The sequence below is a fragment of the Acanthopagrus latus genome, chromosome 21 (assembly GCF_904848185.1).
Source record: "Acanthopagrus latus isolate v.2019 chromosome 21, fAcaLat1.1, whole genome shotgun sequence".
Lineage (NCBI taxonomy): Eukaryota > Metazoa > Chordata > Actinopteri > Spariformes > Sparidae > Acanthopagrus > Acanthopagrus latus.
The window spans coordinates 25,489,222-25,512,309 of record NC_051059.1 but is presented as its reverse complement, the minus strand read 5'-3'; the positions used below and the strand labels follow the sequence as shown (position 1 = coordinate 25,512,309).

At 40.1% G+C, this 23,088-nt stretch overlaps 1 protein-coding gene across 7 annotated transcripts in view; it reads right to left on the bottom strand.

Annotated features, from left to right (window-relative positions):
- Window positions 1–1,225: 1,225 nt before the first annotated feature.
- zmynd11 (zinc finger, MYND-type containing 11) overlaps window positions 1,226–23,088 on the bottom strand; it is a 28,724-nt gene continuing 6,861 nt past the window's right edge. For 3 of the 7 annotated variants that reach the window (XM_037083278.1, XM_037083283.1, XM_037083279.1), the window contains 15 exons: window positions 21,518–21,677; window positions 19,580–19,603; window positions 16,891–16,926; window positions 12,474–12,635; window positions 11,800–11,877; window positions 10,833–10,925; window positions 9,967–10,054; window positions 9,498–9,553; window positions 9,256–9,333; window positions 8,982–9,100; window positions 8,374–8,713; window positions 7,847–7,924; window positions 6,998–7,276; window positions 6,721–6,906; window positions 1,226–6,608 (listed from right to left, as the gene is read on the bottom strand). In XM_037083278.1, the coding sequence (XP_036939173.1) occupies window positions 6,486–6,608; window positions 6,721–6,906; window positions 6,998–7,276; window positions 7,847–7,924; window positions 8,374–8,713; window positions 8,982–9,100; window positions 9,256–9,333; window positions 9,498–9,553; window positions 9,967–10,054; window positions 10,833–10,925; window positions 11,800–11,877; window positions 12,474–12,635; window positions 16,891–16,926; window positions 19,580–19,603; window positions 21,518–21,677 (1,900 nt within the window). In that variant the 3' untranslated portion in view covers window positions 1,226–6,485. The remainder of the gene's footprint in view (window positions 6,609–6,720; window positions 6,907–6,997; window positions 7,277–7,846; window positions 7,925–8,373; window positions 8,714–8,981; window positions 9,101–9,255; window positions 9,334–9,497; window positions 9,554–9,966; window positions 10,055–10,832; window positions 10,926–11,799; window positions 11,878–12,473; window positions 12,636–16,890; window positions 16,927–19,579; window positions 19,604–21,517; window positions 21,678–23,088) is intronic. The other 4 variants (XM_037083280.1, XM_037083281.1, XM_037083284.1 and 1 more) reach the window with 4 other exon arrangements.

Below are 23,088 nucleotides of genomic sequence, written 5' to 3'. Positions count from 1 at the left end.
TTTGAAACACCTCCGGCTGGGGAAAAAAAAAAAAGAAGAAGGTGAATCGTCATCGAGCAGCCGGTAACTATTGTAAATATCAGAGTCAGAAGTCCTTCATATTTTTACATGGACCGATCAATCAGGGCTCATACAGTGATGTCACGACAGGAACACAAAGACTGAAGCAGGAGGCGTTTTAACCCCGGAGACCCTTTAACTCATTACAGAGGTCGAGAATGTTTCAACACAAGAGGAATTTTATTTTATTTTATTTTATTTTTTTGTGGAAAAGAAAAAAAAGCACTTTCTTCACCGTTTGTTTCTTTTTCTTTTATCAGCAAAATGTATGTTTCCCCCAGTATGTTTTTTTTTAATGGTTTCAAAAAAAAAAATGTCTTATTTGAGTTGACATAAAAATCTTTCAATTAAATAAATATTTCAACAATTTTGACAGAAAACAGACAGATTGTTGGTGTGTTTCTTAATGTTTTCATGTAAGTTTAGAGCCTGAAATGTGTTTTTTTAAATAATGTGTAGTTCCAGAAACTGTCACAGTATTTATTGTTTTTGACTAATGAAAGTTGAATATGACACATTTTCTACAGATTAAGATCGAGTTTACAAGCAGAACTTTTTTAAAAATGAACAAATTAGTTTATTTCTCAATAGCTGCTGTTTTTTGTTTTTTAACAAACTGGAAAATAATTTTTATATTCAGAGCTTAAACAATTCAGCAATCGATCATATACGATCAAAATATTCAGGCTGTCAAACGCGTCACCACCACTTCAAATTTACCAACAACTACTGATATGTGTTAACTGGAGTGTGATCATTTGCACCTTTCTGTTTCTTTGTAAACTAAATATTTTGGGCTGTTTAACATTTAAAGATGTCTCTTTGTTTTCTGATATTTTACAGACAGAAACACCTGAAGTAACCAGAGACTAAAACAAAAATTAAACATAGAATAAATCATGAAATGGCTCCATGCAGCGTCCCAAAGCCCACCTCAAGTCTCGGGAAGCACTGAGCTCCCAAATCGACTTGACAAGATGTTATGACACTTTTTAAAGCTCCAGAAATGTTTTATGGATTACGAGACTTCACCTGACATCCCAGCAGCGCGTAGGTGAGGAGATGACTGAACTTTTACTTTTAGGTGAACTGCTCCTTTAATCTAAAGACCAGTCATCATCAAAAAAACCCCTAAAAAACTAAAACACACGATGAAAACACAAGAAACTTGTTGATACATTTATTTCCTCCATGTTAGCACATAGAATATATTTATATACATATTGCTAGCTAAAGCATCAAAAAAAAAAAAAGAGAGAACATCAGGAGCATAGAAAATGTTAAGCCACAATTAATAGTTTACATATGGACAGAACAGAAGATGAACTACAGGAGGTGAGAACGAAGGAACTTTACTCTGGTTTTATTCCAAACACTCTGGGAAAAGAGCAGTGGAAAGTCGGGGCGACAATCTGATTTTCGAGCTAAAAACAACTTCAAAAAACAAAAAAAAAGATGCGATTCAGCTCAACTGAAGTTCCAGAAATTAAAAAATAAAACATCATTGTCACTTTGCGTTGTTGCTCCGAGGGAGTGCAACCATGTCTTTTCTTACATGAGGAGAAAATGAAAATGAAATGAGAAAAATGAGCCGTAGATAAACACACACCTTTTTTTTTTTTACTCATGCAGTTAAAAAACAAAAAACAAAAAAACAGACAAACCGGAATGACGTCAAAAAACGTTTGAAGGAGAAAATGAAAAAGAAAAAAACTTTTCACGCTGAAATCTGAACGGTTGGATGGACGAATATAAAATCAGTGAGGAGCTCACACACGTGTCGCCTTCAACACGCAAGACTTAATTTTAATTTTAGGGCCAACATGCAATTTTATTTGTTTTCAACGTGACGTCAAAAACACACTGAAGTATTTCCGGGTACATGGAAAAGTGCGGCGTCGTTTCAAAACAATTAAAAACACAAACGTACTGAAGATGTCACAAAGCTCAGAGTGTCGGGGGGGAAAACAACAGAAACCAGAGCTGATATGATAACGGTTGTACATTGTACAAAACTAGAACTAACAGTCGTTGAGAATCGCTGTGAACACAGACAAAAAAACCCAAAACAAAACAAAAAAACTGCTGAAATCTTCGTGAGTCCATTTACAATGTACATATAATATGAGGGAGGAGATATCGACAGAGTTTATTTACACGTAGTGCAATGATGAGAGAGAAAGAAACAGACGGCATGTTTGACCTTTAAGCCTGCAGGTGAGAAAACAAAGAGAACGTCAACCAGGAGAAAGAAAAAATAAATCAACTCTTAAAAACAAGTGAGAACGAACGATGAGCTGCAGACTGACGGTCAAACGGGAGCTTAACTGTACAACAACATGTTACATCTTAAAGTGATACACTTAAATGAGTTTCCAGAGAGACGAGCGAGAGGACAGCTACCGTAAATTCTCTAATAGTGGGGCATTTTTCCTCATTTACCTGAAACACAGACACACCAACAGGTAGTTTATCTGTGTGTCAAGAACCACAAATCTTCCTCCAATTGTGTTTTAAACCGCTGCTGAAAATAGTCTCAAATAGATGCACAAAATCCTCCTGTTCGTTTGAAAAAAACTGTGGAAATTTGATTTAATTTATATATTTGAGATCTGCAGTAGGAACCAAGAGGCTCGAGGAAGTTTTGGGAGAAGGACCGACACTTTGAAAAATATGGAATAATGACAGCAGCCTTTTGCTTTTGTCTTGCTGTTTCTGAAACTCAATACTTCCTGTACGTATTTCACAATAAAAGCATTCCATGGTCAAAGGAAGCGACTATTAATGACGTCCCAAGTCCAAAAATACAAAGAAATACTAAGCAGGTTTTTAGTGTGAATAAAATAATGACTGATCAATTCAAATATATATTTCATCGGACAAACAACTGATGGTTCCAGCTTTTTCAAATGTACATACTTTAATTTTTCTTGAAAAAGTCAGCAGCATTGTTTCTAGCGTGATATTTACTTTCGTCTTTATTTGACTTCCACAGATCCTGTTCGCTGGATATCAGTTAACACCTGGTAAATACGGTATATATATTGTATATATTGTGGGATTTGCATACACATATCCTCTTCAGTGATGAAGGAAGTTTTGAGTTTTCATTCACAGCTCAAAAAAAAGCAGCAGGACTTCAACAAAAATACTGTAAAAATAGGACGAGTTGGATAAAATAAGCCTGGTTCACCCTTGAGGTGAGTAAAGTTCCTGCTGCCCACTGTGAGAGAATTTACGGTATTTCATTTGTCACATTTTTACAGAAGCACAAACTGATAAACGGTAATCTGTGTGTAAAAAAAAAAAAAAAAGTACAGAGTAACTGAAGTATTTTCCTCCGTTCAGTCAATCTTCATAACTGAGGAAACAGTCAACAAACTTTAAAAGTGTCACAAAAATCAAACTCTGGCAATTTCATTGCCCCTTTGAAAAAAAACAAAGATTCTCCGAGCACCATATTTATACACCATCGACACTCGACATCCAGCGCAGGGAAAACGATAGAAAAGATTAATTTGATCTTTCACATTTGCATAATGTTTTATATTGGTCCATCCGTCGTCACTGCTTCTTTTTTTATTCTTTTTTTTTATTTTTTATTTGTTTTACCGTAATGATGAAAAAAGACAAACTATGAAACTATCAACATGCATGTAGCCTTAAAGAGGATGAGAAAACAAAAAGGAGAAACAGGCACTGACCACCAACTACAGTATAAGCAGTGAAAGAGTCACTTCAGGATAAAAAAAGAAGAGTTTTCGAGTGTACATCACTATAAAAAATGACACCGACGACGCTCGGAAAAATAATCGGTTTTTTTTTTTTTCAGCTTGTAGGAGAGCGCGGAGGAGGGAGGACTCACCACATCTTCTCAGGTAGGTTCAATAAAATGTCAGAATTTTTTTTTGGCAATATTACAAGCATCTGGGTCGTTAAGAAACTGAAGTGTGCAAAAAACGGTCAAATCATTGATCCTCTCTCTAAGACCCTGTTCAGACGTGGTTTTAACATGCAATGTGTATCGAATGATCAACTGTGATTGGTTCTTCACTTTCCCCATGTGCAGTTTTTTTTTTTTAAACAAAAGGGAGGAAGAATGTAAAACATTTGCCGAATTTACAAAAAGGCCCACATAATCAAGATTCTGTCACTGACGGCGTTTCAAAAAGTTTATAATGTTTCACCAAACTCAACAACTCACAAAACTGAGCGATTTTTAAAGGGAGTCTGGGTACTTTCTCCCTAGTGACAAAGATTTAGTCTTGAAGACAGAAAATGAATGTATTGCATTTAAGGCCGAATTTACAAAAAGGCACCAAAGATTCAGAATTTGTTCATATGTATTTTTAAAAGATTCTCGTCAGTCAACAAGTCTCAAAACTGTGCAATTTTTCAAGGGAGTCTGGGGACTTTCTCCACAGGTGACAAAGATTTTAGTTTCCGTTTACTGTATTTGTTAAATTTGACGGGTTTAACTCTCAATAAAAAGTCGTCTTCGTTCATACATTTAGTGTAAATCAGTTGAAACAGTGTTCAAACAGCTGCTACACATCGGCAGGTAGCGAGGCTCGTGCAGCGATGCTTCGACAATCGAACACTTTTTACAAGGAAACAAACAACTTTATGTTTTTCATTTAAAGCCGAATTTACAAGGAAAGCCAAATAATTAAGAATTTGTCATATGTTGCATTTCAGAAATTTTATAAACCTGCCCCTAACTCAACAACTCATAAAATTGAGTGACTTTTAAAGGGAGTCTGGGGACTTTCTCCATGGGTGACACAAATGTAGTTGCTGTTTACTGTATTTTACGGTTTACTGCTGCCACAAACTGACACTTTTTACACAGTAACAAACAGATTAATATTTTGCATTTCATGCCGAATTTACAAGAAGGCACCGGAGATTTTGTCGTATGTAGTAGCTCGTTCCTTAAAGGTTAATTCTTCTCCTCAGGCTACAACTCTCAAAATGCTGCAATATTTGAAGGGGGTATGGTGACGTTGCAGTTACAGGTTCAGTGGTTGGATTGGTCGAACACAAGGTGCGTTATCTGTTCTGCCTGTTCTTGTAGTTTCCCCTCGTTCACACCTGTAGTTTAAAGCGGTCCACGTGTGATCGGATCACTCAGGACGGATGTTAACACAAGGTCTGAACAGGGCCTGACGATCCAGCTCCGTCAAGATCGCTAAACGTGTCCCCAATTATATTATAAAAGGTTTTTTTCCCCATCATCACATCCATCCATTATGTATAACTGCTTCTCCTTTTGCAGGCTTGTCTGTGTGTGTGTGTGTGTGTGTGTGTGTGTGTGTGTGTGTGTGTGTGGGGAATGAAACACTGAACAACCATCCACGCTCACATTCACACCGATGGGGAAATTTTAAGAGTCGCAAATTAACCCGCGTGTCTTCAGAGGAAACCCACAAAAGACACCTGGAGAACATGTAAACTCCACACCGTGCCAACCTTTTAGTATCCGACTCGTAAAAATTTCAGTCTATTTAAAAAAAAGACTCCAAAAATGTGCATAATAATATTAATTCTAATAATAATAATAATAATAATAATAGTACATGGAAGATTTATTTTGCCGGCGTCTTTTAAGGCCGACCTCGTGACCCTGTTCCCAATAAGTGACTTTAAGATTTATTTTTTTTTAGGTAGAAATGATAAAAGGTGCTATCCACCACAATAGTTTCAAGAAATAAAATGAAAAAGAACAAAATATATTAACGTCTGTGAGCCATGTCATCCGCTATTCAAGATCTTCTGCAGTTTTTTGTCATTTTTCTAGAACAGGTTTTCTCTATGAAAGCAGAGCTCGTTCAACGCTGCGATGGTACTTACAGGATGGTTTCTCTTGTGAGATCGATGGGGTGTGTGTGTGTGTGTGTGTGTGTGTGTGTTCGCATTTACAGTAAGAAAAGTGATCTTTGTTTTTAAAAATTCAGGTAATAAAATGTATTCAGTTAATGCTCATCTGTTACTAAACACTTAAATAACACATTCTCTGACACGAGCTCATAATAAGCACTTCAGTAAAGAAAAAAACAAAAACAAAAAATTCCAAAGTAACGACACAAAATCATACCGTAACTCTGCGTCTGAGCCACGCTCTCGAGCAATCTGTTCACGATTCAGAGGGAAAAAAAGAAACAAAAAATAAGAGAGAAATCAGTAAAATGGGTACATTAAATAATGGAAACAAAATGAAAAAAAAGGGGGGGAACAAATTGCTCTTTTCACGCAGAAAACATCGGGTCCACAAAGTTTTCAGGAAGGCAAGAAGAGAAGCAGGAGGGACGTGTGTGTGTGTGTGTGTGTGTGTGTGTGTGTGTTTGTTGAAGACACTGACTGACAGGAGGAGAGAGCCAATGGCGTGCTGTGTGGGGTCAGAAGGGGGAGGGGGCGGGGCTTGTTCATCTCTTCCTGCGGCAGGTTCGTTTGTGGTCGGCGTGCCAGTGCTCCTGCTGACACTTGATGGAGCAGTACGAGGTGTTCCAGCAGCAGTGGTACATGGCCTCCTCCTCACAGTTATAACACTGCAGACGAGACAGTCGGTCGCACAGTTAAACTTTGACATTTTACTTTATAAACGTTCAGACGAGGACCCGGAAATAAAACGACACGACTTTTAATTCCTCCAGAACTCACCCACTGCTTCTTCTTGGTCTGGGAGATGAGCTGTTTGTGTTGCGCCACCAGCTTCTTCACCTCCTCCACCAGCTCCTCTTTACACTTCTCCTTCACCTGCTTACACTTCCTCTCCATCTCCGCCTGAGCGCCGGCCACCGCCTTACTCACCGCCTGACGCTTCTCCTCCTCCATCTCCGCCCGGAGCTGAAGGGACACAGACAGACGGGACACGCCAGCTTTTTACCTGAAGCTCTCAAGAGATTCAAACGTCAACAAGCATCAGACTCTGACAAACCTTCTCCAGAGCCTCTCGGACCACCCGCTCCGTCTCCCTCTTGTTGTCAGCCTTCATCATCTCCTTGACGTCGTTGAAGACCTTGGTGTACTTCTCGTGGCACATGTTCTGGCAGGCGCCGTCGCTGTTGGTCTGGGTGCCGCGGTGCAGAGTGCGTGGCGACCCTCCGTTGGCCTTCTTGGTCTGCGTGGACACCGACAGTTTCTCTGGCTGCTGCGGCGCCGACGACACCGGGATCTCCTGACTGGAGCTGACTGCCTCCATCTCTGGCTCTGGGTCCTGGTTCAGAGGAGAAAGGGGAAGACATCTTATTTTTTACTTAAACACAGACTGACTTCTGAATGGCTTCTGAAGACCCAGACACAATTTAATGCCAGCCAAAGTATTCAAATATGATGGAAAACCATAAGCGACAACATGGTCAGGATAATGACAATAATAACAGCTTGCAACCTTCCACAAAACCTGCAGATAAGCTGAATATAAGACCTTCACCAGCTTCCAGGAAACAAAACATTCAGCTATCAACAGCCACGTTTTTATTAACACCACTTGTCTGAAAACCTCCCACAAAAAGACAATAAAACTGATCGAGTAATATTAAAATGCAAACAACAAGCTGTTGGAGTAAGAAAGACAAAACACCAGATCTTTTTAACACAAATCCTCTGATCAGAACAAGATTTTAGCTCAACAAAAAATCTGCAAATATGTAATGTTTAAAACACATTTGTCTAACTTGTACGATATATCTAGAATAAACTAATATCAGTCACAGTATCTGCCAAGCTGTAACCAAATCAGACAATAAATGTGTCCAACGACTCACAAATATTATCAGTGACTTACACTCGCTTCTTCTTTGGGCTCGACCATTTGAGACCGACGGCTTTTCTTGGCCTTCGGCTCCTGGCTGCTGCCTTTGAGCTGGAAAACAAAAAGAAAAAAATGTTCACACTGGTCGTCTTTTTTGTGTTGACTGATGAGGACTGAATAAAATTTACCACCCATTAACTGTGCCTAATACTAGACAGTTGTACTATGTAGTAATAATGTGCAGTTCAGCCACCAGGTGGCACTGTTCACTGTATTAGTCTTGACAGTAATTTAGTTTGAGACATTTTAACATCAATATATTTCACCTTTTGTTGCTGTGCTGCCCTTTCATCGATTATCTTGTCTCCTCTTTCTCTAAACTACTGCAGAACGGTGGTCTGAATAAGCTTCATAAAAACGGGACAGATTAACCATGAAATAATCCCTAAATAACATCTGCCACATGTATGAAATCAAACTATGTCACTTTTGAAATGAAAACTGTAAAAATCTCAATTGTAAGAACAGGCCAACATTGAGAGAAGCGTCTGTTAACCTACATGTCGGACCTGCTCGTTGCTGGTGGACGAGATGCTGGACTCGGCCTCGTCCGTCCGCTCCAGCCTCTCCGTCCTCCCGCTGCCCTCCTGCTGCTGCCGCTGGCTCTGACTCTGGCTCTGACTCTGGTTCTGGGTCTGGGTCTGGGTCTGGTTCTGCTGGAGATGCTGGTGTGGCATGTTGGCGTCCTCCATCTTTGTTTTCCAGAAGCGGCCTTCCTTCAGGAAGCGCTGGTACATCTCCAGTTCCTCGCACGCCTTCTTCCAGCCATTGCTGCGCTTCACCTGCAGCTGCTGGACGCTCACCTTGATGTCCTGGATGTTGTCTGCGGGGATCCACGCTCTGGTGGTGGAGAGAGTGCTCGATGTTAACCAAACAGGACCGCATCAGAACTTGTTTCAGAGTGTTTTAACAGTGTTTCAGTTACTTTTTGATAACCTGCTTTTACTTCTTAAGTTTGATTTCAATTGAGGTTATCTTTGAAAGCAGTTTCTTCCACCTTTTTTGATCCTCACTAGAACTGAGGGTCTAAGAGAGACTTCCTGCCGAGAGACAAACAAACAGAACAGTGCTGCCGTGTGTTGTTGTGATGTCCGCCAGCTGTGCTAACCTCTGGTGCTGGTGGCCGAAGAAGCGTACGTCCACCTGGTTGTCATCCCTCTGAAGGACTTTGGCCGGCCAGTATCCAAATCCTTTCATCTTGGCCCACACCAGGTCGTGACTGGGGCTCTGCCGGGTGAACACACACACACACAAAGAAACCTGATCGAACAAAGATACGACAACGCTCACAAATTAAAAATACTAATACTATAACGAACAACACAGTTCGGTCCACAGAAGCTGTACTTCGGTCTGTAGTTCGCAGGTGTGGTTGTACTCACACAGGGGTAACAGAACCAGTTGTCTGGCCGGGCGTTCGACAGGTAGAAACAGTTCTTACACAACAACAACTCATTCAACTGGAGGAGAGAAGAAACAGAGAGGAGAGAGAAGGGAAAGGAAAAAATAAGTTTAGTGTTAAACGTTCTGGATACATTTGGATACAAAGGAAACACATCAATCAGCACCTAAATAACAACTACAGTAATGTTAATCTCACAAGAATAAACCAAAGCATCGGTACCTCGTGGCACGTGTCGCTGAAGAGCAGTCGTGCAATTTCCGCCTGGTCGCTGTTAACTGCAAAACACAAACAAATGAAGATAAATCAAGTGTTCATTAGATTCATATGTTAAAAGGAAGAGAGAGCAGTTATTTTTACACTGAAGCAAGCAGCAACAGCATAACGATACGCCAGTGAGTCATTTCATAAAGCATGCTGGCCTTATGGAACAAAAAGTTTCCACCTGTAGATCTGAAAATGTCTTAGCAAACTGTTTATAATCATATGGATATTGAGGCAACTTTTCCACATTAAATTTGGTGATAAAACTTTAAGTTATAAAGACAACAAAGGCAAACAAAGGGAACAAAACTGTCCCTTCATCCTGCCTTTTACACAGACAGCGAGGCAGAATAATGCAATAATATTGCCGCCTCGAGACGGCAATGTGAACCACACAGGTCAACATACTCACGTGTGTACAACTTACCTCCATACAAGATGGCCGTGTTGTGGACAATCAGCTGAGCGTCTGCTTTAAACTCCTCAAAAGTTTTATATTTTCCTTCAGACAGGTTCTGAGAGAGAGAGTCAAAAATATGGATAGAGGGAGAAAGTTTGTCAGAAAAGAGAGGGGAATGAGTACAAAGAGGTCTATTCACATGCTGAGCCTGTGTGTGTGTGTGTGTGTGTGTGTGTGTGTTGACCGACACGAGGGAGGTCCAGGAGAGGGCAGTGTACTTATTAACACACACACACACACACACACACACACACACACAGGTCTGGGCACAGCTCCAGTGTGTCTGGCAGAGGTTGGGTGTGATGCACCACTGACCACAGCACAGCAGAATGATGGTTGACATCTCACACACAGACACACACACACACACACACACACAAAGTGTGTTTAGAAATGTGTATTTATTCTTCATATTCATGTTTCTATGTATATGTATCTTTTGCTTGTGTTTTTGGACTATTGTTGAAACTTGAATTTCAATTAATGAAGTGAGTAAATTAAAAATAAATTATTTCAAAATGATGCATAATGCATAAATCCACATAGAAATCATAAAATCACATTTTAAGGGTTTCTTTAGTATCAAAGTAATCCAGTAGTTCATCCAGTCTGCACCTTCATGAGTACAATGCAAAAGGATTTGCTAATAGATCATTTAGCAAAACGTTAAACTTTATTTTGCTAAAATGTCAATCCAGGTAAAAAATGTGGGCAGTTAAGTTTTTTATACTGGAAAGAGGATGATAGGATAGAAAGAGTGGATGTTTCCTTCAGGTCCAATACAATAAGATATAACTGGGCTGTCACAGAGTGACGCTGCGCTTCACAGTTACCTCCTGGATGTTCGTGACGTCCAGCGCAGTGTGGATCAGCCGTTTGTACATGGGATGTTTAGTGTCTTTGCCTTTCTTGTTCAGGTCCACTGCCTGCAATGTAGAGGAAGGATAATGATTTAATACCACTTTATGGGGAGGAGGAGGAGGAGGAGGAGGGTGTTAGATGGAGTAATGAAGCAGGGACACATGGGAGACCTAAAGCGATGGAGGCAACATGGAGGGTAAATGAGATGAGATTTGATACCGTTTTTTTTATAGGGAGCGTTGGGATGAAGGGAGATGGGAAGGAGAGGACAAGAGAGGTGGAGGATAAGTAATGAGATTTAACACAACTTTTATTGGACAGTGAGGAGAGACGGAAGATAGGATAGAGGAGATGAGCGAACAGCAGAAGAGCTAATATATGAAAAGACAGAAGACGGCTGGTGTAATGGGAGGAGAATGAAAGGGATGTTGTATTGCAGAATTAAGACATAAGTGCAACTAAAGTGGTAGAGGTTAGACTTTAGTTAGCATGTCCCTACCTTTCAAAACATTTCCCAGATTTACACGACAAACCGGAGTTATTAAAGAATAAGGCTTGGTACAAGTCGTCAAAAGCATTGCTCAGGTAAGTCTGACAGAATCACTGTGATCAAAACATCCTGTAGTATCAGAACCAGGCATTAAACTTATTCTGACTCTGTTGCAGAATAAAAATGTTTCTTCGTGAAACTATGACAAGAATCCAGAGCTGCAGGGTTCAATAAGAAAAGGAACTCAAAACAAACAGATTTCAAATCCCCATTTATAAAATCTAGACATCCGAGAGCTGTTAAAATAATCAGGGTCAGCTTGAAAATATGTACTAAAAACATTTCTTCAGCATCTGTATGTTGTTAAACAGATTCCATTGACAACATGATGTAGTGTCATACATTTGTAAAACATGGATCGCGTAAATAAATGTTATGGCTGTTCTCACCCTCTCCTTCATACGCTGGACGATGAAGCGCAGGTATTTACTCATCTCCTGTTTGTTCAGGTTCTTCTTTTTACTCCCCTGCCGGATGCAAGACGAGGAGGGAAAGAGAGGGAAACTGTTTTAAATCTGATACGACATAAATTCAACATCCTCAGACACAATTTAAATATGCAAAGACACAAACTCGACAGTAGAAGTGAAGCTACAAATGACTGAAAGAGAAGGAATAAAGACTAAATCTTAGTCTGATTTCTTTCTGTATCAGGAACTGGCTGAAAAGTGAAAAACAATTAGTCATCTCTGTTTATCTTGATGATGACACACTTTCAGTGAGGTAGCCATTAGCTTCCTGCTAGTACCAACGCTGAAACAGAGCTATTATCTGAAGGAGACAAATATTTTAGTGATGTTACATGTTGTGAATTCTTCATGTTGAGAATCGTTTATCTGCAGAGACCTTTATTTTTAAATTATAGTTTTGCTCGAGCTGATTCTCACCCAGTATTTCATTCACCTGTAAGCTGTTCCACCATTTCAATCCTGCAATTATGAGTTTAATTCTAAAACCAAAGACGGACAGACATCACCGCATGTCTTTCCTTCGTTTAAATATACTCACAAGTCATTATAAAGTAGACACACACACACACACACACCCAAGTTTGAGCACCCACCCTGCAGACGACACACTGCCAGTGGGATCCTCCGTCTCTGGGCTTGAACTCCTCCGACAGACATTTGAGGTGATACACCCGGAAGCAGTTGTCACATGTGAGGACATCGCCCGGTAGGTGACACTCGAAGCAGTACCAGTCGTGGCTCTCCGCCTCCCACTCCTGCAGGGAAGACACAGCAGAGCACAAGTTTGGTTGACCCCCCCCTCCAACCCGCCAACCACGGCAGGGGAGGAAAACAACTCTCTCCATCCTTAATTAGACTGACTCTCAGATTCATGATGACTCAGAGGATTAAAAGGTTGAATTAAAGGCTAAATACAAAAGAACTTGGCTGATCTTTTGGGAAAATGGCTGCAAAACATACAAAAATGTTCCAAAATGCAACAATCCAACAACTCCTGGTACTGCACTGAAAATATTGCGTTGACAAATTCAAGCAAGGTCGACCGAACAACTGCAGATGATTCTGATATTTATGCACACACACACACACCATTTCATTGAAATGCTGCAGGAGGCACTCTAAATGCAAATTGTACATGCATATAGTATTCACTAAAGGAAGAGTTAGGAAACTGAAGTGATTTTTGTGAAGCTAATTTAGTCACACTGGCCTCGTCGACAGCAGGTGGTGACAGAACGGAGCTCACAGCATTGACTCTAAAAAGGTTTCTGATTCAAGCTGTGAACCGGCTGAAAAGATCTTGGAAGGAAAAAATGGATGAGAATAATAAAACTGCCCTCCTATGAAATAAAAAAAAAAATAAAAATATAATCAGAAAATAAGTCAGAAAGAGCCCTTGCTGGGTGACCACAGGGGAAGAAAGCTGGTGTGAGTTACACTCAGGTTAAATATTGGAACTGTTTTGTTGCCAAATGCCATCTATTGACTGGGTGTCAGAGCAGACAGGTACCTACGTGTATTGTGCACGTACAACACTTCTGTTATCCATAGTGAGTCTCTCACTTTGCTTTATAGTATCTCCACTACTCACTTGAGGTAAAAAAAGTCTGTCAAGTAGCAAACATTCAGGAGGTGGAAGGGAGAGTCACAGCGTGGTTACAAACCAACAAGGCTGCCACACGGCCGACTGCAGTTTAAAATATTTCTTAAAAAGGACACCTGGGGACATTTCCAGATGCTTTTGTGGTGACAAAAGCAGGTGCTCAACCTAATCGAACGTTCAATTTGAACGTTGTTTTGCAGAAACCTTCCTTGCTTAACATCTATGTTGGTTGCGCTTAAAGAATAATGGGTTTTATTTCCTAAAGCAAGTAATCACAAAAAGGAACTGAGACCCAAACTAAGGTTTTATACTCTGTAAGATCTATGACTCATCCTCAGCACAAGACTTCATGACTTCTCTGAGCCGGACAAGTTGGAATCCAACCTGTTGTCAGGCATCAAGAATAACTTTATTAATTATACAGAAATAGCCAATCTTCTAACAGATGGTCTCATTTGCTTTTGCAAGTCATACAGAGGGGATCACTACAAAATGAGACTGTTTAATAACCAGTTAAAAGTTCTTTGTAGTCTCAAAAACATCAAATTTTTAAGTGTGTGAATCCATCTCTGGAAGGTCGAGACTAGATGAGACCTGGGCTCAAATTTGACAATATATTCAAGTTGTTATTTTATCCTTATACACACACACACACACACGTTACAGCAGTCCCGCCTTGTACTCATTTTCATTAACGGGGTTCAAGTGAAGGGTGCAGACAGGAAGTGCAAACCGCTAAAAATTCAACTATTTATCAAATCTGTCAGGAGTCCAACTCCTCCCACTCACAGTCTGGACCGACTCGGTAGGGGAGAACAGGAGAGTCGTGACTGACTGCCGCTCAATAACAGCAAGCAAGAAAAACAGCACTTTAACCTCTTTGTTGATCTTTTCTCCATGTGTTCATGTGCTGTAGGCTGGGTCTGAACTGGAGGAAGCACACTACATTTAGCTTACAACTGCAGTGATGTCTGGTTTACAAGACTCACCGCTGTTGTTTTGTGATCACAGAAGATTGTCTTATTGGAAGAGCATTTTCATAAATGAGCCCGATTCTTTAGTCTTTACGGAGAAGACTGCAGCACGGTCTTCTGTCTCGAGGCGGGTGAGCAGATTTTAACCGAGTGCCTCCATCTGAAGCGAGGGGTGAAACAAAACCATAACACAGCCATAAATAGTCATGAGGACAAAGGGAGTGAAGACAGCTCGACAGTCACGCTGCCAGTGTGGCTGTTACACCAAAGACCCTGATCAGAAGCAGGACCTGCCAGGAGGAAGCACACTACACTCTGAAATCCAGGGTTCCAGGGTCCTTGTGGCTCTTTTTGCAAGGATACTCTACAACTGGATTGCATTTGGATTCCTCTTTCTGCTTCCATCGCCCTGAGGAAGACCCAGCATGGGTCGAAATCGGTCCAAGATTTTGTTAGATCCCCTAACAAATAAAGGCTTTCTAACAACATCCTTGGCTGTGTGAGTGTGCCTGTAGTAAACCAACGCGCTACACAATTTTACAAGACTGTCAGACACCTCACCACAATCAGATATTCCTTAACCTTTAACAATCCACAGGATGCTATCCAGATGGTTTCTATAATGTGTGTAAGCCCTTTGTCACGTCAAAATGCCAAGATTGTCAGTTTCCAGGTTCTCAAAAGTAATGGAACTGCTGCTTTTCTCTGTTTATTATCTTCCTGTATAAACAAGTGCGAGGCAGGACAATAAACCAGGTTTGTTGATTGTTGCATTTTTGGTCATTCTTTGGTTTAAACACTAAATCGTGATCATAATTAGATCATATTCTGTCTGTGAACAAACGACAACATTAAGTGCAACCGCTGTGTTCACGTATACCCAACGTAAAAGAACTGAAGGGAGGAACATTTCTCCAGCGTCCACAATTAAAGACTAATCCAGGTGTGAAATCCATCCACAGATTCCTCAAAGGACCTCTAATTTTTAGAGCATAAGAGACTCTTCACCCACACAAACACTCGACGATACAGAACCGGTCCTTGAGTTCTGTCAAATGTCAACAGGCACTTCACTATTGTTAGACTGTCTGATGAAAGACAAGTGGCTGACTTCAAAAGGCCGGAGCTCTCTGCGCCAAGGACACAGTGTCTGTGTTTTCGGCAAAGTGAGTGCCGACAGGAGTGTGTACAGATTTGGGCGCAGGCGAACAGATATCATTACAGCGACATCACGTTTGAGTACCAACGAGGGGAAAAGAATGCTAAAATAACTGCAGAACATAATGTTTTTTAGTCCGTGCAAAGGCAAGATATTCTGATAAAACTGGGCTGACACAAGTTTTAATCCCTCACCATTTACCAGCACAATCACAGACTTCTCTAAACATCCGTGAAATACCTCTGTGCTTTTTGGAGGGAGAAATGGGCCTTGACTTGAAAGCTGCCAACAAAGGCAGGGACTTGGGTAGTGATGGAGGAGGAACTGAGGCAGTCAGAGGGTTGGCTGCCTTTGGCCATCTCCTCGCCGCCTCCCTGCTCTGGTGAACAGCTCTGCGCTGTCAGTGTCAAGCTGGGACACGCCAGAGAGCCGAGCGAGGCGCAGCAGCGGGGTTAGCGTGCCTTCTAATGACCGACACAAAACAACCCCACAGCTCGTCTCCACCACCTGCTTCTTTTAGAGGTGAACTGGCTTCACCTGCAGTCGGATGTTTGGCTTCAGATCCAAATGAATTAGACCAACTGAAATCACACTTTTGTGAGTTCTACCAAGATTTCTACAGATTGATGTCTTATAGAAATCTACTCCGACAGACGTTTCTAGACAGAATTTCAGGATTTTGGCTGTTGCACTAATTATTTGCTATATCAACGCTCGGCGACATGGCATTGAGATGGTATTTCTACATTTTTAGGGTGTCGTGACGCACAATAAATATCTTGAAAATCACTTCATTAACACGCAGACTGGCTGACAAAATCAAATGTCACAACATCTTTTACCTTGATATTGATTTTGCAACAGTATTGCAGGGATGACTATTGGTACTCTGACAAAATAACAACAAAATTAGCTTGTTTTTTTAATAAATAATCAGTAAGCCAAGCATCAGAACAAGTAGAAGTGTCTGGTAAGTTCAGAAAAACGTAATGCAGCCTTTAAAACCACAAAAAGACATCACAAGAAATTCTAAGATGGTACACAGTCTCATATCACATTGATTAAAATCAATATATTGCCCAGCTCTATCCTACAGATTTAACTTACGGCATACCACTTGAGGGTCAGGGTGGGCAACATGGAGAAAATACTCCATCACGGTACAAGTCATTATGAATCAAAATATCAATATATAGTCTTAGGCTTATTCGCTAAATACATTTCTGGCAAATCAAATCACATTGATGCAAAATCATATAAAAGTCCAGTATTACCACAACGCTCTCCTGCTCAGTGTTTTGCAACATTTCCTATGAATTTAAAAAAGGAGAAGACAACATGGTATGGTAAAATATATTACAGAACAAAACTATCATAAATGTTTCATGGTAGCGCAGCATGTTTCATCTTACTGGCCACCCAGTAATCGACAACTTGATGTATGAGAGGCAACACATTAAATATAGCATTTACTTTGTAAAATGGCACCTCTCTGCTTCTTACCTAAAGCTTAATGGTTTTTTTTTTGTTTTTTTTAATGAATGTATAAATTGTTTATGATGTCAGAGGAGGCGGTCGATATTTTGCAAGCAAGCCCACCTCCACTTTTTTTTTTTTAAAATCACACAAACAAAGTGCAGTCACTGAGGACGGTGTAAAGATGAATACAGTGTTTGCACAAGAACAGTTCACTCAAGTTTGTCATAATAATGGGTTAGTAAATTAAATGAAATAATGTGTATTTGGCCGCTCTTTTAACAGCGTGTAAGTCTTTACTGTCAGAGTGCATCAACACATCATATCATATTCACTGTCATGCATCACAAGTGCACAGATTAAAACATTAGTTGTACCGACAAAACTTTCTAACTACCAACAGAGCATCCAACTGTTCAACTGAGGTTATGAATTCACAGATAGCAGGTAATCATTTGGGGTAAAACCTGGATTCAATCCAATCTGACTTGAGGCAGTGCATTTTTTTTTTTTTTTAAACTTACTTTTAATGAATTTGTCTTCTGTGATCATTTTAAATGTTATGATCGGTGTGATCTGTTTGAGTAAATATTCCTGAGGTCAACACAAAGACACAGCACATGCCAGCTGGACTGAATCCAGGCACCTGCAGAGACGGGATCGCCTCCGTCTAAGAAACAGTTTTAGAGTGCTTCTCACATTCAAACTCCGTCCACTGAGCGACTGCTAACCCGAAAGATCCAGTCGGCTGTGTTACTAGCAGCAAGCACGGAGAAAAACTAAAGTAGCACAGACACACACACACAACCACAACCTCCCCTCCTTCCCTCTCTCCGCCTCTCCACTGTTTCATCAATCAAATGAAGATAAAAAAGGAAAATAAGCATGCCAGACAGAAGTTAAGAACACGGCAGAACACACCCCCTCTGAGGAGAACTACAACTACCAAGATCAAAATACTACAAAACGCACAGATGCTTGCTACCAACCTGCGGCTATGCTAGCATTGCTTGTTATCTCAGGTTACAATGGGATTCAATTAAGCAAACACTGCCAACTGCTACTTAGACTTGATATTTGACTCTAGTCGGCAGCGTTTGAACGAAAAGGACTGGACGCAGCTTTGAGGAGGCCTGTCATGACTTATAGTTGAATGATATTATCAACATGAGTCTTTTCAGTAAATTGTATATGACATATTTTGACTATAATATGACATCCTGAAGATTACCTGACAGAAACCAGACCAAATTCTTTTCTACTAGCGCCTTATATCACCTCATTATGACTAAAAGTTCATATAGAAATAAACATTAACTAGTTAATTTTTGTTCACCTAGGTGAACTTTGAGCTCTTGTGAAGTCTGAACTTTCACAACACTGGATATATTAATTGTGATAAACAGTATATATAGTCATTCTAAGACCACTGTATACCACTACAGTGATATTATAGCATGATAATACAATGACCAGCTTTTCAAAGAGCAATAACAAAACATTTTAATTTTATTAGTCAGATATTAGAATCTTTAAATTTAAGGCTACATTGTGATAAACACAGTATATCAATAATACCCAGAAATTTTCTCAAAAAGCTTTTCATAAATACAAGGACTGGACAACAAGATTAAATATTACAGTCCCAATATCGAACTGCAACAATATTGTGTGGATGATTATTAGTACTTTGACAAAATATTAACATCAGATTTTTAATAAGGAATCATCATGCAATAATGGCGCCCTTAAAACGAGGAAGCGATGACCAAAATCTGTCGATATACAGCGTATAGCCTCAAATACTCGATAACAATATCATATTGATTATAAAAACTCGATATGATAAGTTGATGATGTGATTATCGTGACAGGCCTCGCTTCAAGCTGCACCCAATGAGTATTTGTGTTTTGAACTCAAGCAACGGCACATCTGTAGATAAGTAGCGAGCACACATTTCATCAAGATCACTGATCACTTCCACAAGAAATTTGGCCACGTGTACACAGCGCTGCGATGGACTTTCATGAAGCTTTTTACAGTTTAACTGAATGACAGCGAATATCTTATCTGGCAGTGTGTTAATACAGTGCTGTAGGCCTGCATGCAGACACATTTTTTTCAAATGGAAACCTGGTACGGTTTCAGCTTCCACCTTGTGTTTTAATTTCATTTCAGGTGCAGCGAGCAGACTCGATCACAAGCATTACGCAGTGCAAGACGACTGAATTTCTCGCCACTGGCACTGAAAGCCTCCCGTGTAATTTTAATACAGCCCACAACCTGTGCACTAACCAGAACGTACGTGTACGCTGTTTAGTTTATCTGCAACCTGCATAAAAAGATTCACTCAAATCCCTGACTGCACTGCATGTGGCAGAACCGATTTCTCACAGAATGATGTTAGTTGAGAGGGGGAGGAAAAAAATGAAGTGATCGAATGAAGAACAAACCCTGAATTTGAAAAAGAACAATGCAGCCCTTACCTTGCTTCCCTCGGCTTTCGGCTCCTGTGATTGCAAGTGATTCAGAGAGTAGTGTTTAAAAGTCCTGCTGCTAAAACGACCTGCGCTCCGCTGGACAACAGTGTCATGTCCTCAGAGACCAACAGATTTTTATAAATACAGATCGAGTAAATATTGTGTGACGCGCGATGACGCCACACAGTACAGACAGACACCATGAAATGTTATTTTACATGCTTTGTTCCTCGATTTACATCCCTCCAATCACAAAAAAATAACCATGCATACAAAGATTTCATGAAAAAAGTAAGTTGAGTCAACTGTTACATGTTTGGTTTGTTTTTTTGCATGCATACGTATGTTTGGAGAGTACTACTACATATGCGAGAGTTTATCAGATTACGTTAAAGGCTTTATACTTCTTTTTTTCCATATATGTAGTCGTACTCTCCAAGATCTGTAAACACACGTATAAAATTAGAGGAGTTAAACTTTAAGCACACTATCGCCTGTTAATCCCATAATTTTATTATAATTATTATTATTATTATTATGATTCAAATCACATCTGTTACATTCCGTTTCCCCTGCATGATATTTCACTACTGGTGCTCATGTAATCTAAAAGGGTAAAACATACCAGATAGTGTTAGTACCCTGGTGCAGAAAGCACTGGGATTAAAGCAGCCACCAAATAAATGTTAATGCCACTCGCACAGTAATCCATTAAGTGCTCTTTGCATTACAAATGGTAAAAAGGCATGAGGGTTCTCCCCAGGTAGTGCTGATACACTGTGAAATGACAACTGAAAGCATCACTACACTGTGAACTTCTGTTCACAGCTAACAGGGGAAATAAGAGAAAATGAACAGAAACTTCATGTTGAAAAAAAAAGAAAAGAAAAATGTAATATCACAGCGCTGCACCGCAGTGTGTTTGTTCTGATGTGTTTAATGGCTGGTTGCACAGTTATGTACACACAGAAATAACCACTGAGGTACCTGATTTGGTTGGAATATAATTTTTCTACGTCTACTGTTGAGCTAACTACTCAATCATCCTCAGAGCACAGCAGTTATATCTGCTGCATGTAGCGTCTGCGTCTCTGTTAACACTGTGTTCACACTGTGAGCAGCTTGACAGATGGGCGGTTACACCCTGATCCCACAGTCTGTGTGCTGCTTCTCAAACTGGGCTCATGTCGCAGGTTCATCACTCAGTGTTTCCCACAAACAGACTTGATGGAGGGAGACCACCCAGGTGTATTTAGCTACCAATTTTAGCATTTTTTTTTTCACTTTTTAGAAAAAGATTTATCTTGTCATGAAATAACCACTTGCCTTTAATGTATTATTGTGTTTTAATGGTGCAAATGGAGAGATTTGTATGATAATGCAAGTCTGGCTGTAGTCTACAGGGCATTTTAAAATAGAGGAAAAATATCAACTTTAGAAGGTGGATCGCTCAGACATAATCTCACCTTTAGAGCTGCCAACAATCTTTTAGTACTTTTATCATTTGTAATTGTTTGAGTAATCTTAAAGCTAAAATGTCAGATCAATCAGTGATGTTTTTCTGCCTTTCACTTGTCATACACCACTGTATACTGGGTATCTTTGAGTTTTGGTCAGAAAACAGAATTTGAATGTCATCACTTCAGTCTCTGGGAAACTGGAAGGTATTTGTCACTGAAGAAGTTGTTTTCAAACTTTTTAAGTTTACTTAAACATTCAGCTCTTTGGAAATCATTGAACTTTGAGTGATTTCTTTTTAAAAAAAGCTGCCCACAATGTGAACACAGGCACCAATAGAATTCTATAGTTAGACTTGGAGAGAGACACCAGACAAATACTGAACATAAAAAGGATACATTTGCTCATTTTCCATGACTAATAACAGAATCTAGATTCAGGATTCATTGTTCCCTGCTGCTTGTGTTAGTAACCCGTCAAACTTACCATCTCATCCCCTGGCAGCCAGTATCCCTCCTGCTCGATGCCGGCCTTGGAGCCCTTGCAGCCAACAGTCAGGGTCTCCACAACGAGGCCGTCCTTCACAGCCAAACTCAGCTGCCTGGCAGTCTCCTTGGGGTGCATGCCAAACACACGGCTCAGGTACCTGAGCAGGTGGAGATTGAGGAGGAATTGAACAATGTGCAGCGACAGCAGTGCTGATGGTAGCCATTTTTTCCAATGCTATCTGTACATGGAGACCTCGGTGGAAAACCTACAACTTAGATTAGTCATAAAATGAATTTGAATTTCCTCCGGGATCAATAAAGTATCTATCTATCTATCTATCTATCTATCTATCTATCTATCTATCTATCTAAATTTGAAAGTTTAAAAAGGTTGTTTATGGGTCAAGTAAAGCTCAGAAGCATTTACATCACAGGGAACCAGCTCTAATAACGGTGTACATGATCATCACTCAGAAGTCTGAGAGAGAGATGCTTTTTTTATACAGTCTTAAAATTATCCGCTGCTTGTAATTTTCCTCCAACAATACCCCAACGCTCTATAAACTATATTTATACTACCCAGGAAACAGATTAAAAGATACATGTGGTTCAAAATTACAAGCAGGGACGGTCTTTCTCATCCACTTCCTCCTCTGTGTTGCTCCCACATTTTACAGTTTGGGAGCACAAGCGATTCAGATAATGGCCCACTTGATTCCTGCAGCCGCCTGCTGACTGGCAGTGAACTGCTCGGAACAAGGTCATGAATCCTCCACCGTGGCAGTCGGCCAACGAACAGAATATGTCAGTGGGGAATCAGGTGAGAGTCTGTATTTACCCCTCGAGTTACAATGGAGAGGCCTACAGCGTGTCTGCGAGGTGAACACAAGTCAGATAGGATTACTTAAACCAAAGATCCTGAAACCAGAGTACCAGAGAACGCTGAAGAGGTTCCACCGGAATAAAGGAAACGAGGACTATTAAATGTACGAGACTGACGTTTTTATCTTCATCTTTTACTCTTAACTGCTCGTAAATCTCATATTTACAGATTATTCTGACAGGTTACAATTGGGACATGATTCACGATTAGGTGGGAATCATCAGTTTTGCATCACTACTTTCATTTCACCCTGAAAAAAATTATCAAAATCATGATTTTGTGACTTTTGTTGAGGTGTTCACCAAACAAACGTGTTTTCTCTCATGTAAAGAACAAGATTTGTAGGCCAGAGCATCTCTGACGCACTAGAGTTCTTCATTAAGAGGAAGTTTTTTCACACGTTACAACACATTGTTTTGTACAATGTTGTGATTTTTGATAAATTTGTGCAGCCCTGGTTGCTTGGAATTAAATTCACAACTTTAATCTGTGTGTAATTGTGGTAAAGTGTTGAGAACATTTAGTTTTAACACAATCTGGGCTCTTACATGGATAAATATATAATAAACCTTCCAAAATTACAACGTTGCATTACACATATTAAGTTAGTTAAGTTTTAGGGTGGGCAAAATAAATTACTCTCATATCCTCAATCATGTCTAATTAATCACCATCACAAAGGGAAA